This window comes from Epinephelus lanceolatus, chromosome 5, assembly GCF_041903045.1.
Source record: "Epinephelus lanceolatus isolate andai-2023 chromosome 5, ASM4190304v1, whole genome shotgun sequence".
In the NCBI taxonomy this organism is placed as follows: domain Eukaryota; kingdom Metazoa; phylum Chordata; class Actinopteri; order Perciformes; family Serranidae; genus Epinephelus; species Epinephelus lanceolatus.
In genome coordinates, this window is record NC_135738.1 from 21,195,902 (window position 1) to 21,218,022 (window position 22,121).

Consider the following 22,121-nt stretch of genomic DNA (forward strand, 5'->3'; position numbering starts at 1 on the left):
ATTTCTTGCAGTCTTTTGGGGTCATTTATTCCTTCGTTGCTCATTGCCTTCTTCCCAATTTGCTCAGGGTTTAAAGGGTTAAAATAGGCAATACCTAGACCTATAAAAAATAATAAAAGTTTTAAAAAGGTAACAAAAGTGCCATCATGTAAATGTATACAGATACAGTATGTGCAGGGACTAATAGGCTGTTAGGTGGTGGACTTGTGAGGACAGGTGTGTTACAAACAACCTGTTGCAGTAGTAATTTGACAAAAAAGAATTCTGTAGGCTATAGAGGGAGACGCTACTGTAGTAAACGGAATAAATCATTTAAATGCAAATCTACAACTACAAGAACCACAGCAAAACAATAAAACATCTTTAATGAGACTCATTAATATGAGTGAAATCATATCTGATTGCTTCCTTGACATAAAGTAGAGACAAGGTTCAGTTGCAGTCTGCGTAATTAATGTTGGTTAGCAAAGGCATTAGCTCTGATACACATAATGGCATTACTTTAAGTACTTATTCGCTCAATTTATAGTCCAGATGGGGCTCCAGGACTTGGAAACTAGACTCTGTTTACCGGATCTACTGTCTCATCTGATCTGAAACAACATTTCCTAACTGACTGATATGTTTCCTTTTCCGCTGGGCACAGTATCCATTCCACATTTTTTTCCAGTAAATATATATAAACCTAACATAATTGTAAATCAAAGTTTGTCTCACAACATATTTCTGAAAATTTTGTTAAAGGGATAGTGCACCCAAAAATGAAAATTCAGCCATTATCTACTCACCCATATTCCGAGGGAGGCTCAGGTGAAGTTTTAGAGTCCTCACATCCCTTGCGGAGATCCAAGGGGAGAGTGGGTAGCAGCACAACTCCACCTAATGCAGGCCCTCTCTGTGCAACGCACCCACGTGTGCACGCTTGCGCGAGACCATGAGACATGCAAAAGCATGTGTGTTCACATGCTTTTGCTGGTCTCGCACACACATGAGAGGCAGTTAGAGCTACAGGCTACAATGAGGCTAAAAACAGAGTTCATATGATGTTTTACCAAACAACTTTTTGTGTCGGGGCTTCAGGACACTTGGATCACTATGGACGAGCAGTATGGAGATATTTTGTGGTTTCAATTATGTGTTTTTGGACGCTTGAATCTGGGGTGCCGTCAGCCTGCATTAGGTGGAGTTGTGTTGCTACCCTCTCTCCCCTGGGATCTCCGCAAAGGATGTGAGGACTCTAAAACTTCACCTGAGCTTCCCTGTGCATATGGGTGAGTAGATAATGGCTGAATTTTCATTTTTGGGTGCACTACCCCTTTAAGCCAACATTTTTTTTGTAACTGGATGTAGGAGATGAATCATGCAGGCATAGGCTAATCAAGAAAAGATCTAATATCTTAAGATTAATCTCTCTCTTTACTTCTCACCACAAGGTGGAACACACTTAGACCTCACTGTCTTTTATAACTTGCATCCTCTAAATCAGTCTTGCAACTATTAATATACCAAGATATTTCAATTCTTTAACCTCATACTGCTGGTTACCTTGTCATGTTTTGTAGTTTTATTGGGGATAATTTTCTGCAGTGTACCTCTGAAACATGACATCAGTTCAAATTTTATTCTCTCAAAATTATGAACGCATCAAGATGACGACACAATCCAAAGTAGGCTTTTGAGCTGTGGCCAGAAATATGATAAACACGAGTAATACAACAACATCAGCATCTTCCTGTGTCTGAAGGACAGCCCACTTTCCACTTTCCACTCAGAGGTGAGGAAGCTGAAGCGACTTCCGGTTCAGCTCTTCCGTGTACAGCTAATCAGCTGACTGACAGCCATGGTAAACACGTCTTATAATCTTATTTTTTAATACGTTTTGCTTACTTACACGCCAGTTTATTTATAGGACATTTACGCGGCATGATTTATAATGTTTTAGATAGTTACTTGCCTAAGGGCGATCGGTGTTTTACCCGGCTTTCAAGTAGCTAGCAGGCTAAGCTAGCTAGATGATAGAAAGCTAACGTAAATGTTAGCGTTACAGTGTTTAAGGACTGACTTTTGTTTCAGTACAGGAAACAACATTTAAATTACGTCTTGTCTTTTGTAGCGGTTCCGTTTCTGTGGAGATTTGGACTGCCCGGACTGGGTACTCGCTGAAATTAGCACATTAGCGAAGCTTGTGAGTATTTATTAAGTCCAGCACTTCATCAGCTAAGGAATGCTATGTTTTTTCATTGCCTGTTGATATTTTTTTCATATAGTAATACCTGTGTCTTCTGCCTCATTAATGTAACAGTCAAGTGTTAAGATGAAACTCCTCTGTGCTCAAGTGCTGAAGGATTTGCTCGGGGATGGCATTGATGTAAGTGTTAATCATATCATAACTTCTTGTTATGTGACTGCACATTCACTCACACTAACCAGAGCTGTGTTCTGTCTCTGTCCCTTTTTTAGTATGACAAGGTTGCAAAGCTTACTGCAGATGCAAAGTTTGGTAAGTCTCCCTCATACTGTTAATCCAAGTTGGAAAAACACTTCAGATATTTTAATGTTTTACTAAAGTTAGAGCAGCAACACTATAAAAAATACCACAAGTAATTATATGTATAAGTATGTAATTATATATATATAAAGCAACATTTTTGTTGCAGATGGTCAAAGATAATCAACTATAAATACTGACTGAATAGTTGATCCTTTAGTCACATGCTTTGTGTTTAAAATCTACATCTACTAGTAACTAATAAGCTAGCTATTAATGAATGAATGCCTTTATTTTGAACCAAAATTAAAAATAGTAATAATAAGAAACAACAAGACAGAGATAACTATCTGAAAAGGAGTAGGTAGAAGTACAACTTTTATGTTCCTACCCCCTTCCTACATTTCTTCTTTTAACTCATATATTATTTTAACAAACCCCCCCCCCCCCCCCCCCCCCCCCCCCCCATAAGTACTACATCGTAGGCAACTGGACTTGCTTGCGTTTCTTGAATATAGTTTGAAAGGAGGTGTGAAAGAGGCCATCTACGTCATACTGGAATGACCACACATGATGGCCAGGTGGGTCAAAGACTCACATGTGACTTCAACAGCTCTGTCAGAGTTCACACCTACACTGAGTTTAAAGCCTGTAACTCTGCACCAGTCATTTAGAACTGAAGAAGCTTCTTGGATGAGAGGTGAAACGTCATCAAGAAACACAAGCAAGTCCATTTGCCTTCCATGTAGCTCTTATAACTAATATACAGCTATCCCCAGTCTATTTACTACCCAATTAAAACAGTAAGTAATAAACCCAGTTGTCAAATAAATGCAGTGGAGTAAAACGTTCTGCAGAATATTTGCCTCTTAAAAACTACTACTAAGCTTAAAAACTTAAGTACAAGTGCCTCAAAATTGTTTGTTAGCAGAATACTTCAGTAAATGTACTAAATTATATTCTGCTACTGCTGGTATTGCTTTTAAATCTGATTCTTGCATCACATATGTTTTAAAACATTAATTAATGACATCCATCCATCTTGCAGAGAGCGGAGACATTAAAGCCAGCGTGGCGGTGCTCAGCTTCATTTTCTCCAGTGCAGCAAAGCACGATGTTGACAGTGAATCTCTGTCCAGTGAGCTGCAGCAGCTCGGTCTGCCTAAAGGTTAGTCCACTGGGGTTTCCATGTTTGGTATAAAAATGATGATTATGTTTCATAATCAAGGACAGACTGGTTGTTACATAGATTATACTCTACAGTGTTACATTTGGAGCTTTCTGCATTGTATAATTATCTATTGTGTAACTGAAGTGTGTATTCACTGTAGTCAGCTGGCACTTGAAGGTGACATCATGTGCGCACAATGTCCTGCTTGGACAATGGCATTTAGAGGGAAGGGTGGTGTGGTGCATTGCGATGTTTGTGCATTGATAGTTTGAATCACAGTTGACTCTAGGCCAGCTTGAGATTCTTTTTCAGATGTTGTGAATCCACTTTATTTGATGGATGAATATTTTCAAGTACTTTGTGGCTATTACTTTATTGATCTGTTAATGCTTTACTAATGTACCTTCACCTTTGCTAATAGTGTGTTAAAACATCTTTATGTGTTTATGCACTTAAAATAAATCTTGACCCGACTTTTAATTACACACTCACCTCCATTCTTTTAGAACACACGACAGGTCTCTGTAAATCATACGAAGACAAGCACTCTGCACTGCAAGGCAAACTGAGAGAGACGAGCCTGAGGCGTAAGTACTTCTGTCCATCTTTTTCAAGTGGAAGCCAAAAATAACTGATGATGTGAGCTGTCCTCTGAGGTCGCTGACCGAGAGTTACCGTCAATTCTGCCCTGTAATGAATTTCAGTGGGCAGTCTGGAGGCTGTGTCATGGCGAATCGACTACACTCTGAGCTCCAGTGAACTGAGGGAGGTGAATGAACCTGTGATTCAGCTGAAACTGCAGGCCCAAGGAGCAGAGTCGGGCTCCTCAGAGACGACCGTTGTTTCCATTTCCGCCAACAAATTCAGAGTATTGCTGGCAGGTTAGTTCTGCATCTTGTCAACTCACGCTTCTTTTCTTACAGCCAGGATTATGTTGTGCTAATTATTTTCCCAATGTGTGTTTCCGCAGAGCTCAAACAAGCCCAAGTGAGGATGAATGCACTACAATGAGGAGAGGAAAATGAAGTATGAGCTTGAGAGCTGGACACAAATGATGCTGATAGCTGCCACAAGTGCCATTTTTATATCTTGTACAGTTTAAGTTCATGTATGAATTTAGTCATTTCAAAATTCATTTGAATTTCTCATTCCTTATTTGTATTGACTGATATTTAGTTGTATTTTTTTTCCCACATAAGTAATAAATAATTGATAGAAATGTTTCCAGGCTGAACAAGAATACTGAATGGTGCATTTTTGTAAAATATTGTAAATTAATTCACATAATGTGATTTGAATTATGTTAATTATTTGTGTTTTACCTTTCTATGCTCATAAATAACAAAATAAAACGTAAAACACGAAGATATTTGCTTCCTCGCCGACTTCCGTAACGCCTACGTTTCCCATCATGCATCGGGGCTCAACGGTTTGCTCCTGCTGTGTTTCTGCGGTGCGTTTGAAAAGCTTTGTCTTTTTTCTGCTGTTTCAGTGAATTATTATATGAAAGTTACAGTAATATCCAGCTAGATGAGAAACACCTGAGTGATACTTAATTCAACGAGCGGAGAAAGCATCGAGATCTCGCGACACTTCCGGATGAACGAATGATCCACGGTGATATAACATGTTTGGTAACATGCATGTTGCGAAACTGTGGTACAGTGCTTTACCTGCAAACGTGCCGGTTTGCAGAGAGGAGAAGAACCCAGCAAACTCCACAGGTTACATGACTGCAGTAAAACAGAGTTTAACCATCGGTGGTGTCTACTTCCTGGTTTGGGTGAGTTGTTTTACCATGATGATTCTTGCAACTCAAAGAAAACGCCTACTATGACCTTTTCAGCGTGCATACTGTTTTGGTTCGTTGTTGTTTTGTTCAGACTGGGTTTCATGGTCAACAATTTACACCCAGGACATGATGTGTGGTGATCTTGGAGAGACTGTGTAGTCTGCGGCAGGATGTGTGTAATTTTGCAAAGTCAAAGCTCTGATGTATCACGATGTGTAGTCTATGTGAGTAATGCTTCAGGTATGAGGTCGGATACTGGTTTTAGGATGTGCATGCATGCTTTGTTGTGTGTATGTCTGCACACATGAGGCTCCAAACTGAGAAGAACACTATTGATTTAGAGCTTAAAGTGTCTGCCTGGAGGAATGCACATTTGGTCCCTCTTCTGTTGTGTGGCATAGAGGCCAAGATTTTAGAAATTCTTAGGTCACAAGTCCCCAACACACACTCCACAACTATTTGAAAAAATGAACAAAAAACAATGTCTTTTGTTTAACAGTTATTTGGATTTTTCAAAATGTATTGTTTTATTTCTCAACAAGTCCTAAAAGCTATTTCAAACCCATCTCCACTGTTTCAGAAATATAATTCTGGGAGAGAAGAGTTAAAGTTGACAGCATTTATGTTATTTTTTTGGCCTGAAATTAGTTTTAATGTAAACAAATTAAGGGCATGGATGGATTAATGAATGGGCCAGCTCAGGGCTACTACCAGGCCTATAGGCTACCCTGGCCTTCACCTGCAAAATGCCTCCTAAATTAAAACATACCAACCAGGACGAGACTAAAAATGACTACAAAGACACTTAAAACAACTACAAAGAGATGCGAATCAACTGGAAAGAGACACAAAGAAACTCACAACGACTATGAAAAGGGGAACAACGACCACAAGAGAAACAGACAAAATGACTACAAGGACGTACAAAGAAACTACAAAAAGATTCAAAATGACTACAAAGATACTCAAAATGGAGGAGATGTGGTGAGGCCCTCCGCATCCCTTTGCCTAGGGGCATTGTCTCATAATCCGCCCATGATTCAGTGTTCAAATACTTGAATACGCTTCTGAAATGCCCACCATGTAGAATGTTAACCTTCCCAAAAGCTGTAAAACACACACACAGGCTCCCAGTGTTCAAAGGTAGCTACGACCCTGGGTGTTTTATTTTGTTATGTAATCTTTGCTTATCCACTCTGTTCTCTGCAGCTGCAACACAGCTTCATTTGATCCCAACAAAATGCCTGAGGGACCCGAGCTCCACCTGGCCAGCCTTTACATCAACAAATTGTGTGCAGGAGTGGTGTTCACTGGAGCAGTCAGAAAATCTGAGGTCAGCAAAAGTCCCATTGTGCCCTTCACCTGTGAGGCCTATCGCATCACTGCCACTTCCAGAGGGAAGGAAGTGAAGCTCACTCTGACGCCCATGAAGAGCGATGATACAAAAAAGAGAGTGAAGGCAGTACAAGCAGACCAGCCCATGGACATCGTCTTTCGCTTTGGGATGTCAGGCTATTTCCGCTTCACCTCAGAGGATGAGCTGCCTAAGCATGCCCATCTGCGGTTTTATTCCAAAGAGACGCCCTGCAGAGTGCTGAGCTTTGTGGATACACGCAGGTTTGGCAGCTGGCAGCCCAACGGGATGTGGCAGCCTGACAGAGGGCCGTGCATCATGTTTGAGTATGACAGCTTCAGGTCAGTAATGCTAAGAGTGTCACTCCAGTCACCTGCTCAACCACATTAGTATTATTCCACTGACCAGTTACTGATTTTGCAGGAAGAATGTGGTGTTGAGCCTCTCTGACCGAGCCTTTGACCGACCCATCTGTGAAGTTCTGCTCAATCAGAAGTACTTCAACGGTATCGGGAACTACCTGAGAGCTGAAATCCTTTTCAGGTAATGACCATGAACAACCCTCAAACTGTCCGATATGTGTTGGGACGCACCTATATTGACCTTAATAAGTGGATCAGGTATCAGCCATGACACGACAATCCACTTTATATAAGGGCCTGTAAGTAACACTACAATTTTGGGATAATCTGAGTATGGGACCTATCTACCAACTGACCGACAGTCATAATAAGACAAAAAATGAATGTCCCGTGGCTGAAAATGTCATCCTCAAATTACTTGTTTAGTCCAACAAGCAGTTTAAACCCCCTAAATATTCATTTCATGAATAAATAACACACCAAAAAGCAACAAATCTTCATACTTGAAAAGCTGGAACCAGTGAATTTTTGGCATTTCTGTTTAAAAAAACATTATTTGTTAGTTATCAAAATGGTTGCAGATTAATTAGCTGCAGATCAACTAATCTTTTCAGCTTAAATTAAATTCAACATTTTTTGTCAATGTCATTATAAAATGTTTTCTCTAGCAGCTGCAGTCAGTTCGGCCGCTGACTCAGTTTTCAGTGCCACAGCAATCCATGGCCTTGTGTCACCTTTCATGAAAACAAAACCAGTAGGCGCCATTCAGTAAAGCAGTGGGTTTAAAATGTTTTGCCCAATGCACGTCAAAGGTCAAACCAAAATCTCAAGGCACACCTGTATTTATATCTGTGCACAATAGCTTTTATAACATGTGTTATCACTTTTATCACGACAAAAGACAATAAAGATTAGAAAAAAAGACAGGTGGCTTCCGTGATACTGTCAGTTTTTTTATTATCTTTTCTTTCGGTGGTAGATCGTCTTAGCTGGTCCTTTTGATATTCGCTTCGTACAATAAAGTGATCCATTGTCCCGCTCACGCCTTTCCCCCTTTAAATGTTATCGTCCCTCACACTGGCTGCCAATTGGGGCTCAGGATGTGTCACAGCATTATGATTGCCACACATGGACGGGGACAAAAAGGTTCCCTGTGAAGGTTTTTTACATTAAATGAAACTACATTTTTAGCTAGAGTTTGTCTCTTAATACATCTTACTGATACAGTCAATTAAAAAATCATTCCTAACTTTTTGTAGAGGCTCAGTTGAATATTGCAGTATATTGCGTGGTTATCACAAAATCCCATGGCACACCCTCTGAGAGCCACTGCAGTAAGGTACAGTTGTGCTCATAAATTTACATACCCTGGCAGAATTTATGATTTCTTGGCCATTTTTCAGAGAATATGAATGATAACACAAAAACTTTTCTTTCACTCATGGTTAGTGGTTGGGTGAAGCCATTTATTATCAAACAACTGTGTTTACTCTTTTTAAATCATAATGACAACAGAAACTACCCAAATGAACCTGATCAAAAGTTTACATACCCCAGTTCTTAATACCGTGTATTGCCCCCTTTAACATCAATGACAACTTGAAGGCTTTTGTGGTTGTTGTGGATGAGGCTCTTTATTTTCTCAGATGGTAAAGCTGCCCATTCTTCTTGGCAAAAAGCCTCCAGTTCCTGTAAATTCTTGGGCTGTCTTGCATGAACTGCACGTTTGAGATCTCCCCAGAGTGGCTCAATGATATTGAGGTCAGGAGACTGAGATGGCCACTCCAGAACCTTCACTTTATTCTGCTGTAGCCAATGACAGGTCGACTTGGCCTTGTGTTTTGGATCGTTGTCATGTTGGAACGTCCAAGTACGTCCCATGCGCAGCCTCCGGGCTGATGAGTGCAAATTTCCCTCCAGTATTTTCTGATAACATGCTGCGTTCATCTTGCCATCAATTTTGACCAAGTTTCCTGTGCCTTTGTAGCTCACACATTCCCAAAACATCAGCGATCCACCTCTGTGTTTCACAGTAAGAATGGTGTACCTTTCATCATAGGCCTTGTTGACTCCTCTCCAAATGTAACGTTTATGGGATGCTTTGTGGCATTTGCGTAGTAATGGCTTTCTTCTGGCGACTCGACCATGCAGCCCATTTTTCTTCAAGTGCCTCCTTATTGTGCATCTTGAAACAGCCACACCACTTTTTTCCAGAGAGTCCTGTATTTCATCTGAAGTTATTTGTGGGTTTTTCTTTGCATCCCGAACAATTTTCCTAGCAGTTGTGGCTGAAATTTTTGTTGGTCTACCTGACTGTGGTTTGGTTTCAACAGAATCCCTCATTTTCCACTTCTTAATTAGAGTTTGAACACTGCTGATTGGCATTCTCAATTCCTTGGATATCTTTTTATATCCCTTTCCTGTTTTATACAGTTCAATTGCTTTTTCCTGCAGATCCTTTGACAATTCTTTTGCTTTCCCCATGACTCAGAATCCAGAAACGTCAGTGCAGCACTGGATGAAAGATGCAAGGGTCTGTCAGGAGCCCAGAAACTTTCTGTTGTCATTATGATTTAAAAAGAGTAAACACAGTTGTTTGACAATAAATGGCTTCACCCAACCACTAACCATGAGTGGAAAAAAAGTTTTTCTCTTATCATTCATATTCTCTGAAGAATGGCCAAAAAATCACAAATTCTGTCAGGGTATGTAAACTTATGAGCACAACTGTATATAGATATAAAATTTGGGAAAAAGAAAGCACAAGCACAGAGGAAGCACCCGGTATTTGGTATTGACGGATACGCTGAGTTGAGGTATCAGAATCAGTAATGGGAGAGAAACACTTCAAACAGTGCACCCCTAATAATGATTACAGTATTTACTCATTTACAGTTAGACAACACATATTTCTATAGATGTACACATATGGACAATTTGTAGTTGCTGATGTTAACTAGTGGCCAAAAAGTGAGATAAACAGGCACACACACAAAGCAGAAAGCCGTGTCCTGACAGACCTTGGCGAACAGTAGGTCCACACACAGTTTAAAAAAGAACAAAACAACAAGGTTAGCAAGAAGGCAACAGGGAGTAGCTTTGCTTTAGTGCTTCTCTCTTACAAAGAATCAAGTTTAGATTAGAAGGACAAACTTTTCCATTAACCTCTGGAAAGTGTTGTTCCTGTGAGATTCTGGTGTGAAGAAAAAAACCCATGTTTTGTATTGTTAGAAACAGAACCAGCTCTCATGAGTTTCAAGGTCTGTTTCCCTCCAGATAAAAAAAAAAAGAATGGCTTTCTTTCAGTTCTGTTTCTTACTTCCAGCGGGGAGGCACAGTGATGCAGACGCACTCTGAAAACAAAAGAGCCTTTCTGTTTGGCAAAAGAATGGGCCTAACGTAGTCTATCTTTCTCTAGGTTGAACATCCCTCCCTTTGTGGCTGCAAGGACCGTACTGGAAGGCCTTGACTCAGAAGATTTATATGAAAATGAGAAGCCTGTGAAAAATGAGATCACGGGCACAAAGGTGAAAGAGCCCAGACAGGGACTCCCATTTATTTAGATCATCAGACACTCAACAATCACCGCTTTAAATTTTCTAACAGCGTCTTCTTTCTTCTGTGCACCAGACCTCAGGGAGAGCTAAACAGAAACAAGTGAATAAGGAGACGGGTGACTTGCTCAGACTGTGTCACACAGTGCCTCTGGAGGTGGTGAACCTAGGTTGGTTATCATGTGGTTAAGTGAAAGACTTTAATGATTCATTCGGAGATAATACACTCAGACTGTCCTGTGAAATGCATCCTGGTCTTTTGTATCTTAGGTGGAAAGGGCTACGATCCCCAGAAGCAAGACTACTCTGGCTTCCAGGCATGGCTGCAGTGTTACTGTGTGGATGGAATGAAATCTCTACGGGATCACAATGGCAGAACTATGTGGTTCAAAGTGAGTAAAAAGCAAAAGCCCGTATTTAAATCTCAAGCACAGAATTTAAGTATCACTGATACTAATATCTGTTGTTCTAATTTCAGGGAGAACCAGGCCCCATGGCGCCTAAAGGTACTTTGAATACATGAAACTCAGAACTTCAGCTGAAATCAGAGAGAAGTCAATGTATCTGACTAAACTGATCCATCTTTCTCACTCAATAGAGCCAAAGTCACCCAAGGCAAAAAAGAGAGCAAAGAAAGAAGATGACCATGATTACACACAGAAGAAAAAGGTATCAATTAATCACTACTTTTTGCTTGACAAGCAATAAACTCCGATGTAACTCTAAACACAAGTTTGATTTCATTAGGCCAGAAGTCGTTCAGAAAGCACCTCAAAGAAGAAGGGAGTCAAAAAGGAAACTAAGACCAGAACACCAAAGGAAGGAAAGGATTCACGTCCAAAGGAGGCCGGAGCCAAGAGAAGAAAGGCCGAAAAGTCCCCAAAAGTAAACACACCTCAACATGAAAAGAGATCAACTGCACGTAGGAGGAAGAGCAGCAGCGTGGAGCCGACTGCAGGTGGGCTCATGGCATTCTCTCAAAATGAAACAAGTCTTCTTTGCTACTGGGGGGAGTACTGGAAACAGTATTGAAACAGAATGTTAATTTCAAACTCATCCTTGCAGGTACACAGAGGAGGAGCGGGAGACTGACCAGACAGAGCAGCAAATAAAGCGAAAGGGGAGGCATTGCTATATGGCACTGTTTTAATGTTTTTATCAAGGCGTTATCTCAGGGGTCTGAGAAGTGAAGCCAGTGTGCCAGTGCTATAACACCTGCATTCTTTCTAATGGTCAGCCAATCATTTTCTGTATGAGTTTATGGTCTCCATGCTAGTTTCAATACAGCATGATGTTCACTTTGTAAATCATGGTCCCCTTAAGCGTAACATAGAGATAAAGCAGGTTATATTGGGGCAGTGATTCCTAACTGGTGGGTCGTGGGTCCATTGTGAATGGACCACAAGTGACTCACAAACATGTCAGGTTACAAAGAACACACTTAATTTTAAGTACAATGAATTTCCAGCACAGAGCTTTTAGTTTGAAGTGCTGTTTCTTGCCGTAGACTGAGTGACTAATGGACAGCTACTTGATAGAGACAGCAAACTAGCTCAGCGACGTAGCCAAACACAACTATGACGCTGAATATATTGTACTGTGGACCCCGGGGTCTGTATCAGTCAGGAACCACTGTATTAGGTCATGGCTTCCTTATGATAGAGAAGTTGCTACCACTGTGGTGTCCTCAGCTTTTTAGTCAGATTCACCCTCTTGTCCATTTATGGTCAACTCTGGCTCCAAAAATCCAAAATGATGACCAGACTCAAAGCTTCAGAACAATTGTCCACAAACCATTAGATGACATCATGGTAACTACATCTACTACTTTTATACAGTCTGTTTTTTATACTTTTATATTGTTTTTAATACACATTTCTACAAAAGGTCTGCAATTGTTTATTTTTTGATGCACAGTAATTACATTAAATTTTGTCATACTATCATCTGTAAGTATCTCAAAAAGTTTGCCCTTTATTTGATGTCTTAAAAATTCCAGCACCAAGTGATACATTGGAAAAGGTTTCGCTAGTTTCCACTTTTAAGGTGTACTACCCTGAGGTTTGGTAAAATGCTGTTTCTATTACAAGACAAGGAGAAGTGACACAATTTGAAATGGACTGAATTTCAAAGTGATTCCCTCTGACGTAATGCGTGCTGGTCGGGTGGAGTCTGGTCTCTCCAAGAGATCACAACTGAAAGGGAGAAAAAAAAAGTATTGTTCGTAGACGACAATACAACATGTGAATGCCAGACGGCAGTGAATACTTTAAAAATAGAAATACTCACTGCCAGGCTTCCCTGACCGGAAGGGCGGTGCAGAGAGCTGCAGTCACACTGCTCCCGTGTGACTCGAAGAGTCGGACGACAAGTGCTCCCTTCCTGTCCTCGGCCTGTTGTGGTAAATAGAGCAAAAGCCATTAGCGGGCTGAGTGGATTAACAGTCGAGCTAAGTCATGCTTAGTATTTAATGGGATACCTGTTTAATGGTCTCAAGGATGACTGCTGCAGAGCTGACGGAAAAGGCACTCCAGGGCTCAGTGTCAGGAGAGCACTGGATTGACCTCAAAGGGAAGTTGAGGTTGTATGCACTCTGGATGACAGAGGCATCTTGGAAGGATCCTTTATTGCAACACAGAAAACATTATGAGATCCACAGACAGCGTTTAAAGATTTACTGAGAACAAATCAATCGTACCTGAGTGTGGCATGATTGCATAGGTGAAATGATGAGTCCCCATGTCAGCACTGGCATCTGGTGCTTTGGGTGCTCTCAGTCTGGAACAAAGACATCTACTGTTAGATGAAAGATTTATTTCAATATGATGAAAGTGAATTATACCATTAGCAGGGTTCCCACACCTCCGTAAACATCAAATTTAAGAGCTTTTGAGGATGTTCCTGACCCAATTTCCTCAAATTGACGGACCCAACAGGACATAGTGTGGGCCACAGATCTAGCAGGCTTGCAGAAGCTCACAGGTAAAATTTAAAGAGAGTGAGGCTTCCCAGTTGTGCTGCCTCGGTGGTGGCAGATGATATCAGAAGAACTAAATTATATTTTGTACAAAATATATGACTTCAAGCACGTTCAATGACCCCTGTTTGTTTATTTCTGTTTTAAAAAAACTTTCAGTGCCTTGATTTTTTCCCCATAAAATTCACATCTTTAAAGGATTTCAAGGACCTGTGGGAACCCTGTACTAGCATTGTTGCATATGAGCAGTGGGAAACCTCACAGGGACAGCGTCATAGTGTTCTTGTGGACTGAGTAGCCGTATTTGCAGTCATTCAGCAGCGCAACCCCAAAGTTGTGCTCCGACAAATCGGCCCATTTGTGACCCCAAACCTGAGAAGGAAACCATGATGAAAAACAGCAAAGACAATACAAAGTATTTCAGTTTGTTATAACAGCATCATGGAGCCCTGTCTTCCTACAGTTGAGACGTGCAGGGCTGAACATTGGCCTACTTGCACAGTGTTGTACCTCAAATCTGGCCCAGTCCCATGAAGTGTTCCTGTGTGTGGGTCTCTGCAGATGACCAAACTGGATCTCATATGTAGCATTGGGGCTGTGTACTCGCACGGGGAACTCCACCTTAAGAAACTTGTGTGACTCTGCCCACTTCACCTGAAACAGAGGATGCAACATTTCTCGTATTCTGATGAGTGATTCTCTACATTTCTTCATATCATATCATGCATGATATAAAGTACCTCTGTGTTGAACCTGATGTAAGGACACATGGCATCCATGACAATCTCCTGTGTGATGGTGCTCTTATCACTGATCCTGAGAGTGAAGCTGACACTGCCTCGGAGCCCACCAGAGGACACCACGCGAACAGGCTGCACCACCTCCTGCACCGGCTTCCTGTAGAGTCAGTTCTGCAGTTAGGTTTTTGACATGTCTGAAACACCTGCAAATACTGTGATAAGATGTAACTAATAATCGACACCTTGTCTGCAGGTGATAGTCCATAACATCCCAAGCATCCCAGTACAGAGGGACATCATCAAACATAACAAACTGGTTCCCATGACAGCTGTCAGAGATGGCCTCTCTGAAATCAACACACGTGTTAATTCATTCATGTTGACATTGTAAGAGAAAACACACAGGTGGTCACGTGATCCTACAATACCTGTTTGCATTGATCAAGCAGAGCGACGCCAAAGTGCCATTTTTGTTTATGACAGTCTGTAAAATCCCATTCTCCATGAGGACAGTGCCGTCGGCCTGTGATGTTGGACGTCTCAGTTAGCCAAATTAAATTACAACACAGCTAAATGAATAAACGCTCTATATATAGTACGTACTTGAACAGTGACAGAGACTGGAGCCTCAGGCTGTAGTGCCTCTTTGACAGGAGACCAACCAATGCTGGGAACTCTCACCAGAGCTGCAGTACAGATACCACAGAGCATCAGATATGCAGTTGTAATCTGGACGACAATGACATGAATGTTGTAAATATCTACATATCATACCCAGATGAGGTTTACCAGCACCATCATGAGTCTCAATGACTTCATGACGCTCCCATGGCAGCGAGTTGAACACACCAGCGGAGTTGCCTTTCGGCCCCAGAGCTCTACAGGCGTCACGCAGCAGCGTAGCACCGTCTCTGTGGATATCTGCCACGCAGTGTGATGTACTTTTTATTTAGGGAAAACAATAAAACAATATAGCTGTGGTTTTAATGGACAGCTGGAAACTCACCTTCATAATACCTGAGTGCATCCTCCACAACCATCTCTATACAGCTGCCAGGAATCACGTCATGGAATTGGTTTAGAAGAAGCAGCCTGAAAGGGGAAAACCAAAGAAACTATTTTTATACTGTAACAACAAAGGCTATTTATTTATTCATCATCAAACACTGATAGGTGCCTCCGGACCTCCAGAGCGCCTGCAGTTTTTCCACAGGATACTGAAATGTCCTGTCGTGACACAGTGCCAAGCTGCTGGCTATCTCGGTGTCATGAAGCAGCGCCTCACACTGCCGGTTCCCACGTTTAATCTGGAAACAACAAAGCAAGCATGAAAATGACTGCACTTAATGATACATAAAAGGCATTTTAAATGTTTTTGTTGTTGTTTTATACTTCATACATTTAATGTCTATTTCCTGGACAAGTACGACCCTTTGTCTGTGATGGTGTTTCCTGTGGGACTGTATTATTTTGACTGGTTATTATGCCTGCCCCCTGCATAAATGCTTGTGCATCTGCCTTTATTAATATGTATTTATTAATAAACAGTTATATTTAGCAATCAAGACTACTGGTATGATTGGTAAGATGTAACAATCCAAGTCAATCCTACATGTAAATACTGTTTCCCATACAGTCTTTCTTTGTGTTAAAGGCTGCTAAAACTCAGCAGGAAGAGCGGGTTGCACTAACTGGATGATTGGCAGTTTGATCCCCGGCTTCTTCAGTCTGCATGTCACAATATCCTTGGGTAAAGTGCAAAAATGCTCCTGATGGCTTTGGCAGGAGCAGTGTGAGCGCATGTGACTGACTAACTGATGAGCAGGTGGCCCCTTGTGTGGCAGCCTCAGCCACTAGCATATGAAAAAGCAGTTTGAGTGGTCAGAAGACTAGAAAAGCGCTATTTAAATGAAGGTTCATTTAACATAAAGCTGCACCATCCAGGGAATATTTACACCTAAAAAAATATTTAGAAATTCTATAGTCTTACTAGGCACACTGTTATGGTTATGCATTATTTTCTCGCTTATTTGTGCGCTTGAATTCCTATTGCAAAGTCTCATTTCCTCCCTATAATGAGGACTCTGAACACAGTACCTGAGCCTGTGTGGTGTATGTGCCATTGTGCAGCTCAAGGAAGAGCTCTCCAGTCCAGGTGCAAAGCAGAGCTGAGTCTGCCTGAAGCTGAGAGAAAAGCTTGTCAGGACTGGATGTCAGGACCCTGAGAAACACAAGAATATGAGACGGAAGTGACCAGTAACGTCTCTGGTTACACCTTTGTTATTCATTCTGACTAAAACATGATGATATTGACCAGTATTGTAAAACCACACCAAAATGACATCAGTAGACATCACTCATATCCTTTTGCATATAGCAGACTTGGTGGAGACTCCTGCCTACGTGCTGGCACACCCAATTATAAAAACATCACAGTGCAGGAAAAGTATGGTGAATATAGTAAGTCATGACTAATTCACTTGTGGGAAGTGTTTCCACCTCAGTTTGCGCTTGGCTTTTGTTACTGATGAATGCTGAGTTTTACATGTGTGACAGGAACTGACTTGGGAAGTCCATCTGTGTCCTGGACGCGGTGCAGTCGGTCTAGCATCAGCTGCGTGGGTCCACCTCCACCATCGCCAAAACCAAACAGCGCTGCACTGTGGTTGGCTCTGCCTTTATCTTTGTTATTCTTCACAGTTTTCACCAGCTGCGGGCAGAGAAAAACTACAGGTGTAAGATTTGTGAGGACTGTAAACACTTTCTTCACAGACTCAGCATTCGCCATGTCATGTGAGCCATAAACCAAACTCACGTCTTCGACCTTGCCCTTCATCTCGTAGGAATTTCCTGGTGGGAAGTGCGTTACAACCTTCGAGCCGTCCAGACCTTCCCAGAAAAATGTGTTGTGCTTGAAGGAAAAGAAATCAAAACTAAAAATTAAAACTTAACAATCCAAGAAATGTTTTTGTTTTCCAATCAGTGCCCACTTACAGGAAAGGTGTTGACGAGGTTCCAGCTCAGTTTCTGTGTCAAGAAATTGGAAATGCCCGAGCCCTGCATTATCTGAGGAAGCTGAGCAGAGTAGCCAAACGTATCTGGAAGCCAGAACTAAAGAGAGATCCTTATATTATGCATGTGTAATGAAAAAAGGCCAAAAAATGCAGCAGACAGAGGTCAACTCAGGATATGTATTTTTTATGAATCCCTACCTCTTTGCAATGAAGCCCAAACTCACGGTTGAAGAAGCGCTGGCCTTCCAGGAACTGCCGCACCATGGACTCACCTGACGGCAGATTGCCATCCTGACAGGCAAACATGTAATTTAGGATTACATCATCAGCCCAAATAATACAGTGAATACCATACACATGAACTACATGAAATGCAATTGATTTCGAATATCAGGTTCACCATTTCCACCCACGTTCCTCCAACTGGGATGAACTGGCCTTTCTTGACATAATGCTGAATCTGAGAGAAGAGTCCCGGATACCAGCTCTTTACCCACTGGAATTGCTGGGCCTTGACAGAATGCAAAAAAGGTCAAAACTGAAAAGGGTCGCTCAGATTTGTGGAACCTTAATGGCTCATACAAAACTGTGTTAGTGGGGAATTACCTGAGAGCAAGTAAAAACAAACTCGGGGTTCTTCTCCATTAAGCGGATCACTGTCACCCAGCTTCGGCCACATTTGCGAATGGTCTCCTCGTAGGGCCACAGCCAAGCTGCAGATACAAAGTCAGATGTGATAACTAGTTTGACAAAAATACTAGAAGATTTTATGAGCATTTTCAATCCGTTTTACTTCCTTTTTTCTTCCTTCCTTCTTCCTTTTTGGGGGCATTTGATTGCTTAATTGACAGTGCAGCTTGAAAGTGACAGGAAAGGGGGGCATAGAGAGTTGATGACATGCAGCAAAGGGCCACGGGTCGAACTCAAACCTGAGCTGCTGCCAATGACTCAGCCTATGCCGGACACACACTCTAGGTGTGTCTAGTGTTTTTACTAGGTGAGCTAGAAGTCGCCCCAGACTATCCTTCTGCAGCACGTTTTTAGTGCTGTGCCAAAAAGATTTCCGTGCTTTCACCAAAACCAAAACCAAAACCTTCTTTCCCTTTAAACAAAACACAAGCAGTCAGAGAAGGATGTAGCCTAAATAAAATGGTCAAACACTGAAAAAATTCTGATTTAAATCAGTAAATATCTAATCACTTATCAGTGAACAAAAGTACAGCTCTGACCAGGCATTCATCGCCATCTTTTCTTCAGTTTTCCATACTCAGAAGGACACATTTTAGTCACGAGACAAACTGAGACCTGAGTCTATGTGGCAGTGACCCATCGCATGAACAGTGTGCTGGCTGTCTCCGTTCCGCTGGCTGAAGAAGGCGTGAGCCAGACTGTGAGCTCTGGAGAAAGTGCTGGGATCAGAAGGGTCACAAAGGTTCACCATCTCATTGACAGTGAAGAGTGCCTGGTAGCCTCGTTGCTCTCCCTCTCCGAGTTCCTGCGAAGGAAGAGAAATGTTAGCAAATGCTTTCCTAAGTAAGATAATGTACCGACGTGGACCTTTTTGTGTTTACCTTTACGATATCAATCAGCATCTCAAAATCTGTCAGCAGCTCCTGAACATCACGGTTAAAAACCACCAGCTCAGCCTTCTGTACAGAGTACTTCCTGTTTGGATCTGGGGCTGCGATCATGGACCCCTGACCAGCTCCGAACAGCCCATTACAGGCCACCTCTACGTAAAGGGTGACACTAAAGCACACGAATATATCTGTGAGCCAAGTTAAAAGTCACAGAAGCAGGAATTCACTCATGTTCTAGTTAACTGACCTGTGTGGCTCCTCGTCTGTCAGACAGTCAGACAGAATGTAACTCGTCTTCTCACCCTCTTTGGTCAAACCCTACAAACACACATCCCAATTAAATCCAGCCATGTGTTTAGCAAAGATTTTGGGCACTTAAATGTAGCTTGACTTGAATAAAACTGCTGCCACATCACCTGAACTGGCTGTTCATCTCTCCAAACCATTGCTTCTCCATCACTTTCCCACAGAAGATGAACCTCCTTCCCTCTCCAGGACTCGGGGATTTTCAGGGTCACTTTAAACCAGCATGTCCACCACCTGTAACAAGCATCAAGCTTGGGTTATTGCCAAGATCAGAGGGAATAAAAAAATCCGAGGGTGATAAAAATCTGACAGTATTACTTACGTGGGTCCGAAGGTGTCACCCACTTTATACGGTGCAAAGGTCTGTTTGGAGGCTTCTGTGAATGTGATCCGTTTGGAGGACAAGAAGGAGGCGACGGACTCCAGCGGGCAAGAGTCTCCATGGAGTCTGCAGAGAATAATCATTTAGAGTCAAACTTATTAATATAGCCCTTACATCAGCACATTACATATGAGATCAGTATTGACTTAACAGACCTTTTGAGCAGTGGTGTGCACTTGAGTCACATGACTTGGATTTAAGCCACAAATTTGATAACTTTAGGATCGACTAGACAAAAGTAGGGCCTCAGCAAAACCTTCAGCCTGTGTCATTTGAGGTAATCCATCATGGATTTCGAGATATGTTTAGGATCATTGTCCTGTTGTAGAAGCCATCTTCTGTTCATCTTCAGTTTTTTTTACAGACACTGTGATGTTTGTTTCCAGAATTTGCTGGAATTAAACTGAATCCACTCTTCCCTCTACCTGTGAAATGTTCCACGCGCCACTGGCAGCAACACAGGCCCAAAGCATGCTCGATCCATCCCTCATGTTAAACACTTGGACAGTTGATCCTTTTTCTTCAAACACACCTCTGTTCATTGTGTCCAAAAATCTTTATTTTAACTTTTTAACTTGTTTCCAAAAAGCATAAGGCTTATTTAAATGTTCCTTTGCAAACTTCTGATGCTGTATTTTGTGGTGAGGACAAAGAAAAGGGTTTTTTTTCTTATAACTTTTCCATGAAGGTCATATTTGTACAGGTGTTGCTGTGCAGTAGAGCAGAGCACTGCTCTCTTCCGATTGCCTCTTCCTGCTTTGTGGGCATCAGTTACTTTCATTTTCAGATGGCTAGGCAGAAGAGGAGCCCATGGCTGCTGATTGATGGGACAAGGTTACCAAGCTTATTAAGGTCTGAGACCCTAGTAAAAGTTGAGTGCTCAAATGTCTTGGGGTGCCCAAACTTTTGCACGATGCTCATTTCCTTTTTTCACTCTAAATTTGTACAAATCAAAAATAATACACTGATCTTGCTTAAAATATTGGAAAGCATGTTTCATCTTTAACTTCGTGTATTTTGGAGATCAGTTCATCTTCTACTCACTTCACTATTCACAGTAAATGAACTTTTACTCTGTTATTAAAATGACATTATGGCAGGACTCGAAACTTAAAGTTTAGCCCTTTGGACCTGAGTGCAAAGACCTGGGACTTATAAATGACTTGCAAAACAATGACCAGGTTTCACCTCTGCTACTGGGTATCATAAGGACAAATGAATCACTGCAAGATCAGGTAGACTGGTATAAAAAACACCGTGTGCATTCGTGTGTAAGATATGAATGAAAAACCTGTAGAAACTGTAACAGAAAGCAGCAGAGACACGTCTGGTCTAGTGCACTACAGTTCACTGCAGTCAGAGTCAGTGCAGCTGCATGACAGGAGCTTACCGTCCTCTCAGGTTGCAGTCTGTGAAGTAAATATCAGAGATGAATTTCTCTGCTCTCTCGAGGAGAGTGCGCCTGTTCTTCAGCACAGGCTGGTGATACATCACGGAGCCTGCAGATATCACAAACACCGGGCTCTCACATCATGGAACATTCTCCACAGAAGACCCGGAAGTAAAACGGATTATTGTAGTTAATATAATCGGCCACTAGATGACGGGCATGTTCAACAACTGGCAACGAGGTGACATGTTTTGTGTTTGTTTCCACTCTCATGGGTCAGGAAGGGCAAGTGAACTTTGTCACCAGTGGGCTTGTTTTTTGTTTAATGGGTACAGTTTGTAAAATAATGTAAACTATTTTTGTTTACAAAATAGTTTACATTATCCACTGCTTTTTGTGAACAAGTATTCAAGGTCAAAATAGGTCATACAGGTCAAAATATGACTCTGTAGGTCACTGAATCACATTTAAAGCTACAGTTGGTTTCTTTTATCAAAATAGCTACTGGTCATATTTGCTTAAACTGTCACTATATTCTGTTTTCAGAAATATTTGGCGTCCATAACTGGAGATGATCTGTAAAAGTGATTAATGTGTCAGCTGATATCTCTGGGTCCCGTCCTTGCTCTGTGTTCGTTTATGGGTTTATGCTAAGTGGATGGAAATAAGATGCAATGTGATGTGGTGTAAATGTTGCATGACAGCGTGTGTTACTCACTGCCAAGAAGAATGTGCACGCCCTTGTATTTTTCTTTATTATTACTATTGTTTTTAATTTTAAATGTTGTTTGTACATCTGTAATGAACTGTTTGTTCTAATGCTGAGAAAGCAGAAGAAAGGTTAAAAAGTTTAGTCATAAAAATCTGTCACTATATTCTGAAAGAAGTACATGAGACAGATAAAAAAAAAAATCATGTCCCTCCCTCACTTCCAGCTGCTTCTAATGGCATTTGCTAAAATCTTTGCGTGGGGTGCCTGCTCTACCAGGTGAGCCAGCAGGCACCCCACGC

The 22,121-nt window shown here is 41.6% G+C and overlaps 3 protein-coding genes across 3 annotated transcripts; 2 read left to right on the forward strand and 1 right to left on the reverse strand.

Moving 5' to 3' along the window:
- Positions 1-1,743: 1,743 nt before the first annotated feature.
- Positions 1,744-5,024, forward strand: commd4 (COMM domain containing 4). The gene is made up of 8 exons (XM_033635164.2): positions 1,744-1,843; positions 2,114-2,185; positions 2,303-2,368; positions 2,461-2,500; positions 3,537-3,656; positions 4,166-4,246; positions 4,364-4,540; positions 4,630-5,024. Exons 1-8 carry the CDS (start codon positions 1,841-1,843, stop codon positions 4,668-4,670), a joined length of 600 nt encoding a protein of 199 aa, XP_033491055.1. The 5' UTR covers positions 1,744-1,840; the 3' UTR covers positions 4,671-5,024.
- An 81-nt stretch (positions 5,025-5,105) lies between these two features.
- On the forward strand, positions 5,106-12,607 carry neil1 (nei-like DNA glycosylase 1). The gene is made up of 10 exons (XM_033635163.2): positions 5,106-5,442; positions 6,661-7,146; positions 7,229-7,348; positions 10,586-10,694; positions 10,798-10,891; positions 10,992-11,113; positions 11,200-11,227; positions 11,320-11,390; positions 11,469-11,679; positions 11,787-12,607. The coding sequence occupies exons 2-10, from the start codon at positions 6,692-6,694 to the stop codon at positions 11,831-11,833; spliced, it is 1,257 nt and encodes a 418-aa protein (XP_033491054.1). The 5' UTR covers positions 5,106-5,442; positions 6,661-6,691; the 3' UTR covers positions 11,834-12,607.
- Positions 9,856-21,292, reverse strand: man2c1 (mannosidase, alpha, class 2C, member 1). Its single transcript, XM_033635161.2, has 26 exons — positions 21,111-21,292; positions 19,661-19,786; positions 19,449-19,572; positions 19,280-19,350; positions 19,024-19,201; positions 18,758-18,947; positions 18,059-18,165; positions 17,853-17,963; positions 17,651-17,743; positions 17,433-17,549; positions 17,254-17,349; positions 17,003-17,148; positions 16,536-16,659; positions 15,624-15,745; positions 15,445-15,530; positions 15,213-15,359; positions 15,042-15,124; positions 14,867-14,961; positions 14,681-14,785; positions 14,439-14,595; positions 14,209-14,352; positions 13,961-14,070; positions 13,420-13,499; positions 13,201-13,343; positions 13,011-13,114; positions 9,856-12,916 (listed from the first exon to the last, which is right to left on the reverse strand). Exons 1-26 carry the CDS (start codon positions 21,209-21,211, stop codon positions 12,805-12,807), a joined length of 3,072 nt encoding a protein of 1,023 aa, XP_033491052.2. The 5' UTR covers positions 21,212-21,292; the 3' UTR covers positions 9,856-12,804.
- Positions 21,293-22,121: the final 829 nt, after the last annotated feature.

What these genes read in the sequence shown, in the direction of transcription:
- man2c1 (XM_033635161.2), bottom strand. Translation starts at nt 21,211, where the DNA reads ATGTATCACCAGCCTGTGCTGAAGAACAGGCGCACTCTCCTCGAGAGA. An exon ending in TGCACTCAGGTATTATGAAG is followed by an intron (nt 15,360 to 15,444) that starts GTGAGTTTCCAG and finishes ACTGCGTGGCAG; the next exon opens with ATATCCACAGAGACGGTGCT. An exon ending in CAGTCTCTGTCACTGTTCAA is followed by an intron (nt 14,962 to 15,041) that starts GTACGTACTATA and finishes CCAACATCACAG; the next exon opens with GCCGACGGCACTGTCCTCAT.
- commd4 (XM_033635164.2), top strand. An exon ending in TACTGCAGATGCAAAGTTTG is followed by an intron (nt 2,501 to 3,536) that starts GTAAGTCTCCCT and finishes TCCATCTTGCAG; the next exon opens with AGAGCGGAGACATTAAAGCC. An exon ending in ATTCAGAGTATTGCTGGCAG is followed by an intron (nt 4,541 to 4,629) that starts GTTAGTTCTGCA and finishes GTGTTTCCGCAG; the next exon opens with AGCTCAAACAAGCCCAAGTG.
- neil1 (XM_033635163.2), top strand. Translation starts at nt 6,692, where the DNA reads ATGCCTGAGGGACCCGAGCTCCACCTGGCCAGCCTTTACATCAACAAA. An exon ending in TTTGAGTATGACAGCTTCAG is followed by an intron (nt 7,147 to 7,228) that starts GTCAGTAATGCT and finishes CTGATTTTGCAG; the next exon opens with GAAGAATGTGGTGTTGAGCC. An exon ending in GCAGAACTATGTGGTTCAAA is followed by an intron (nt 11,114 to 11,199) that starts GTGAGTAAAAAG and finishes TTCTAATTTCAG; the next exon opens with GGAGAACCAGGCCCCATGGC.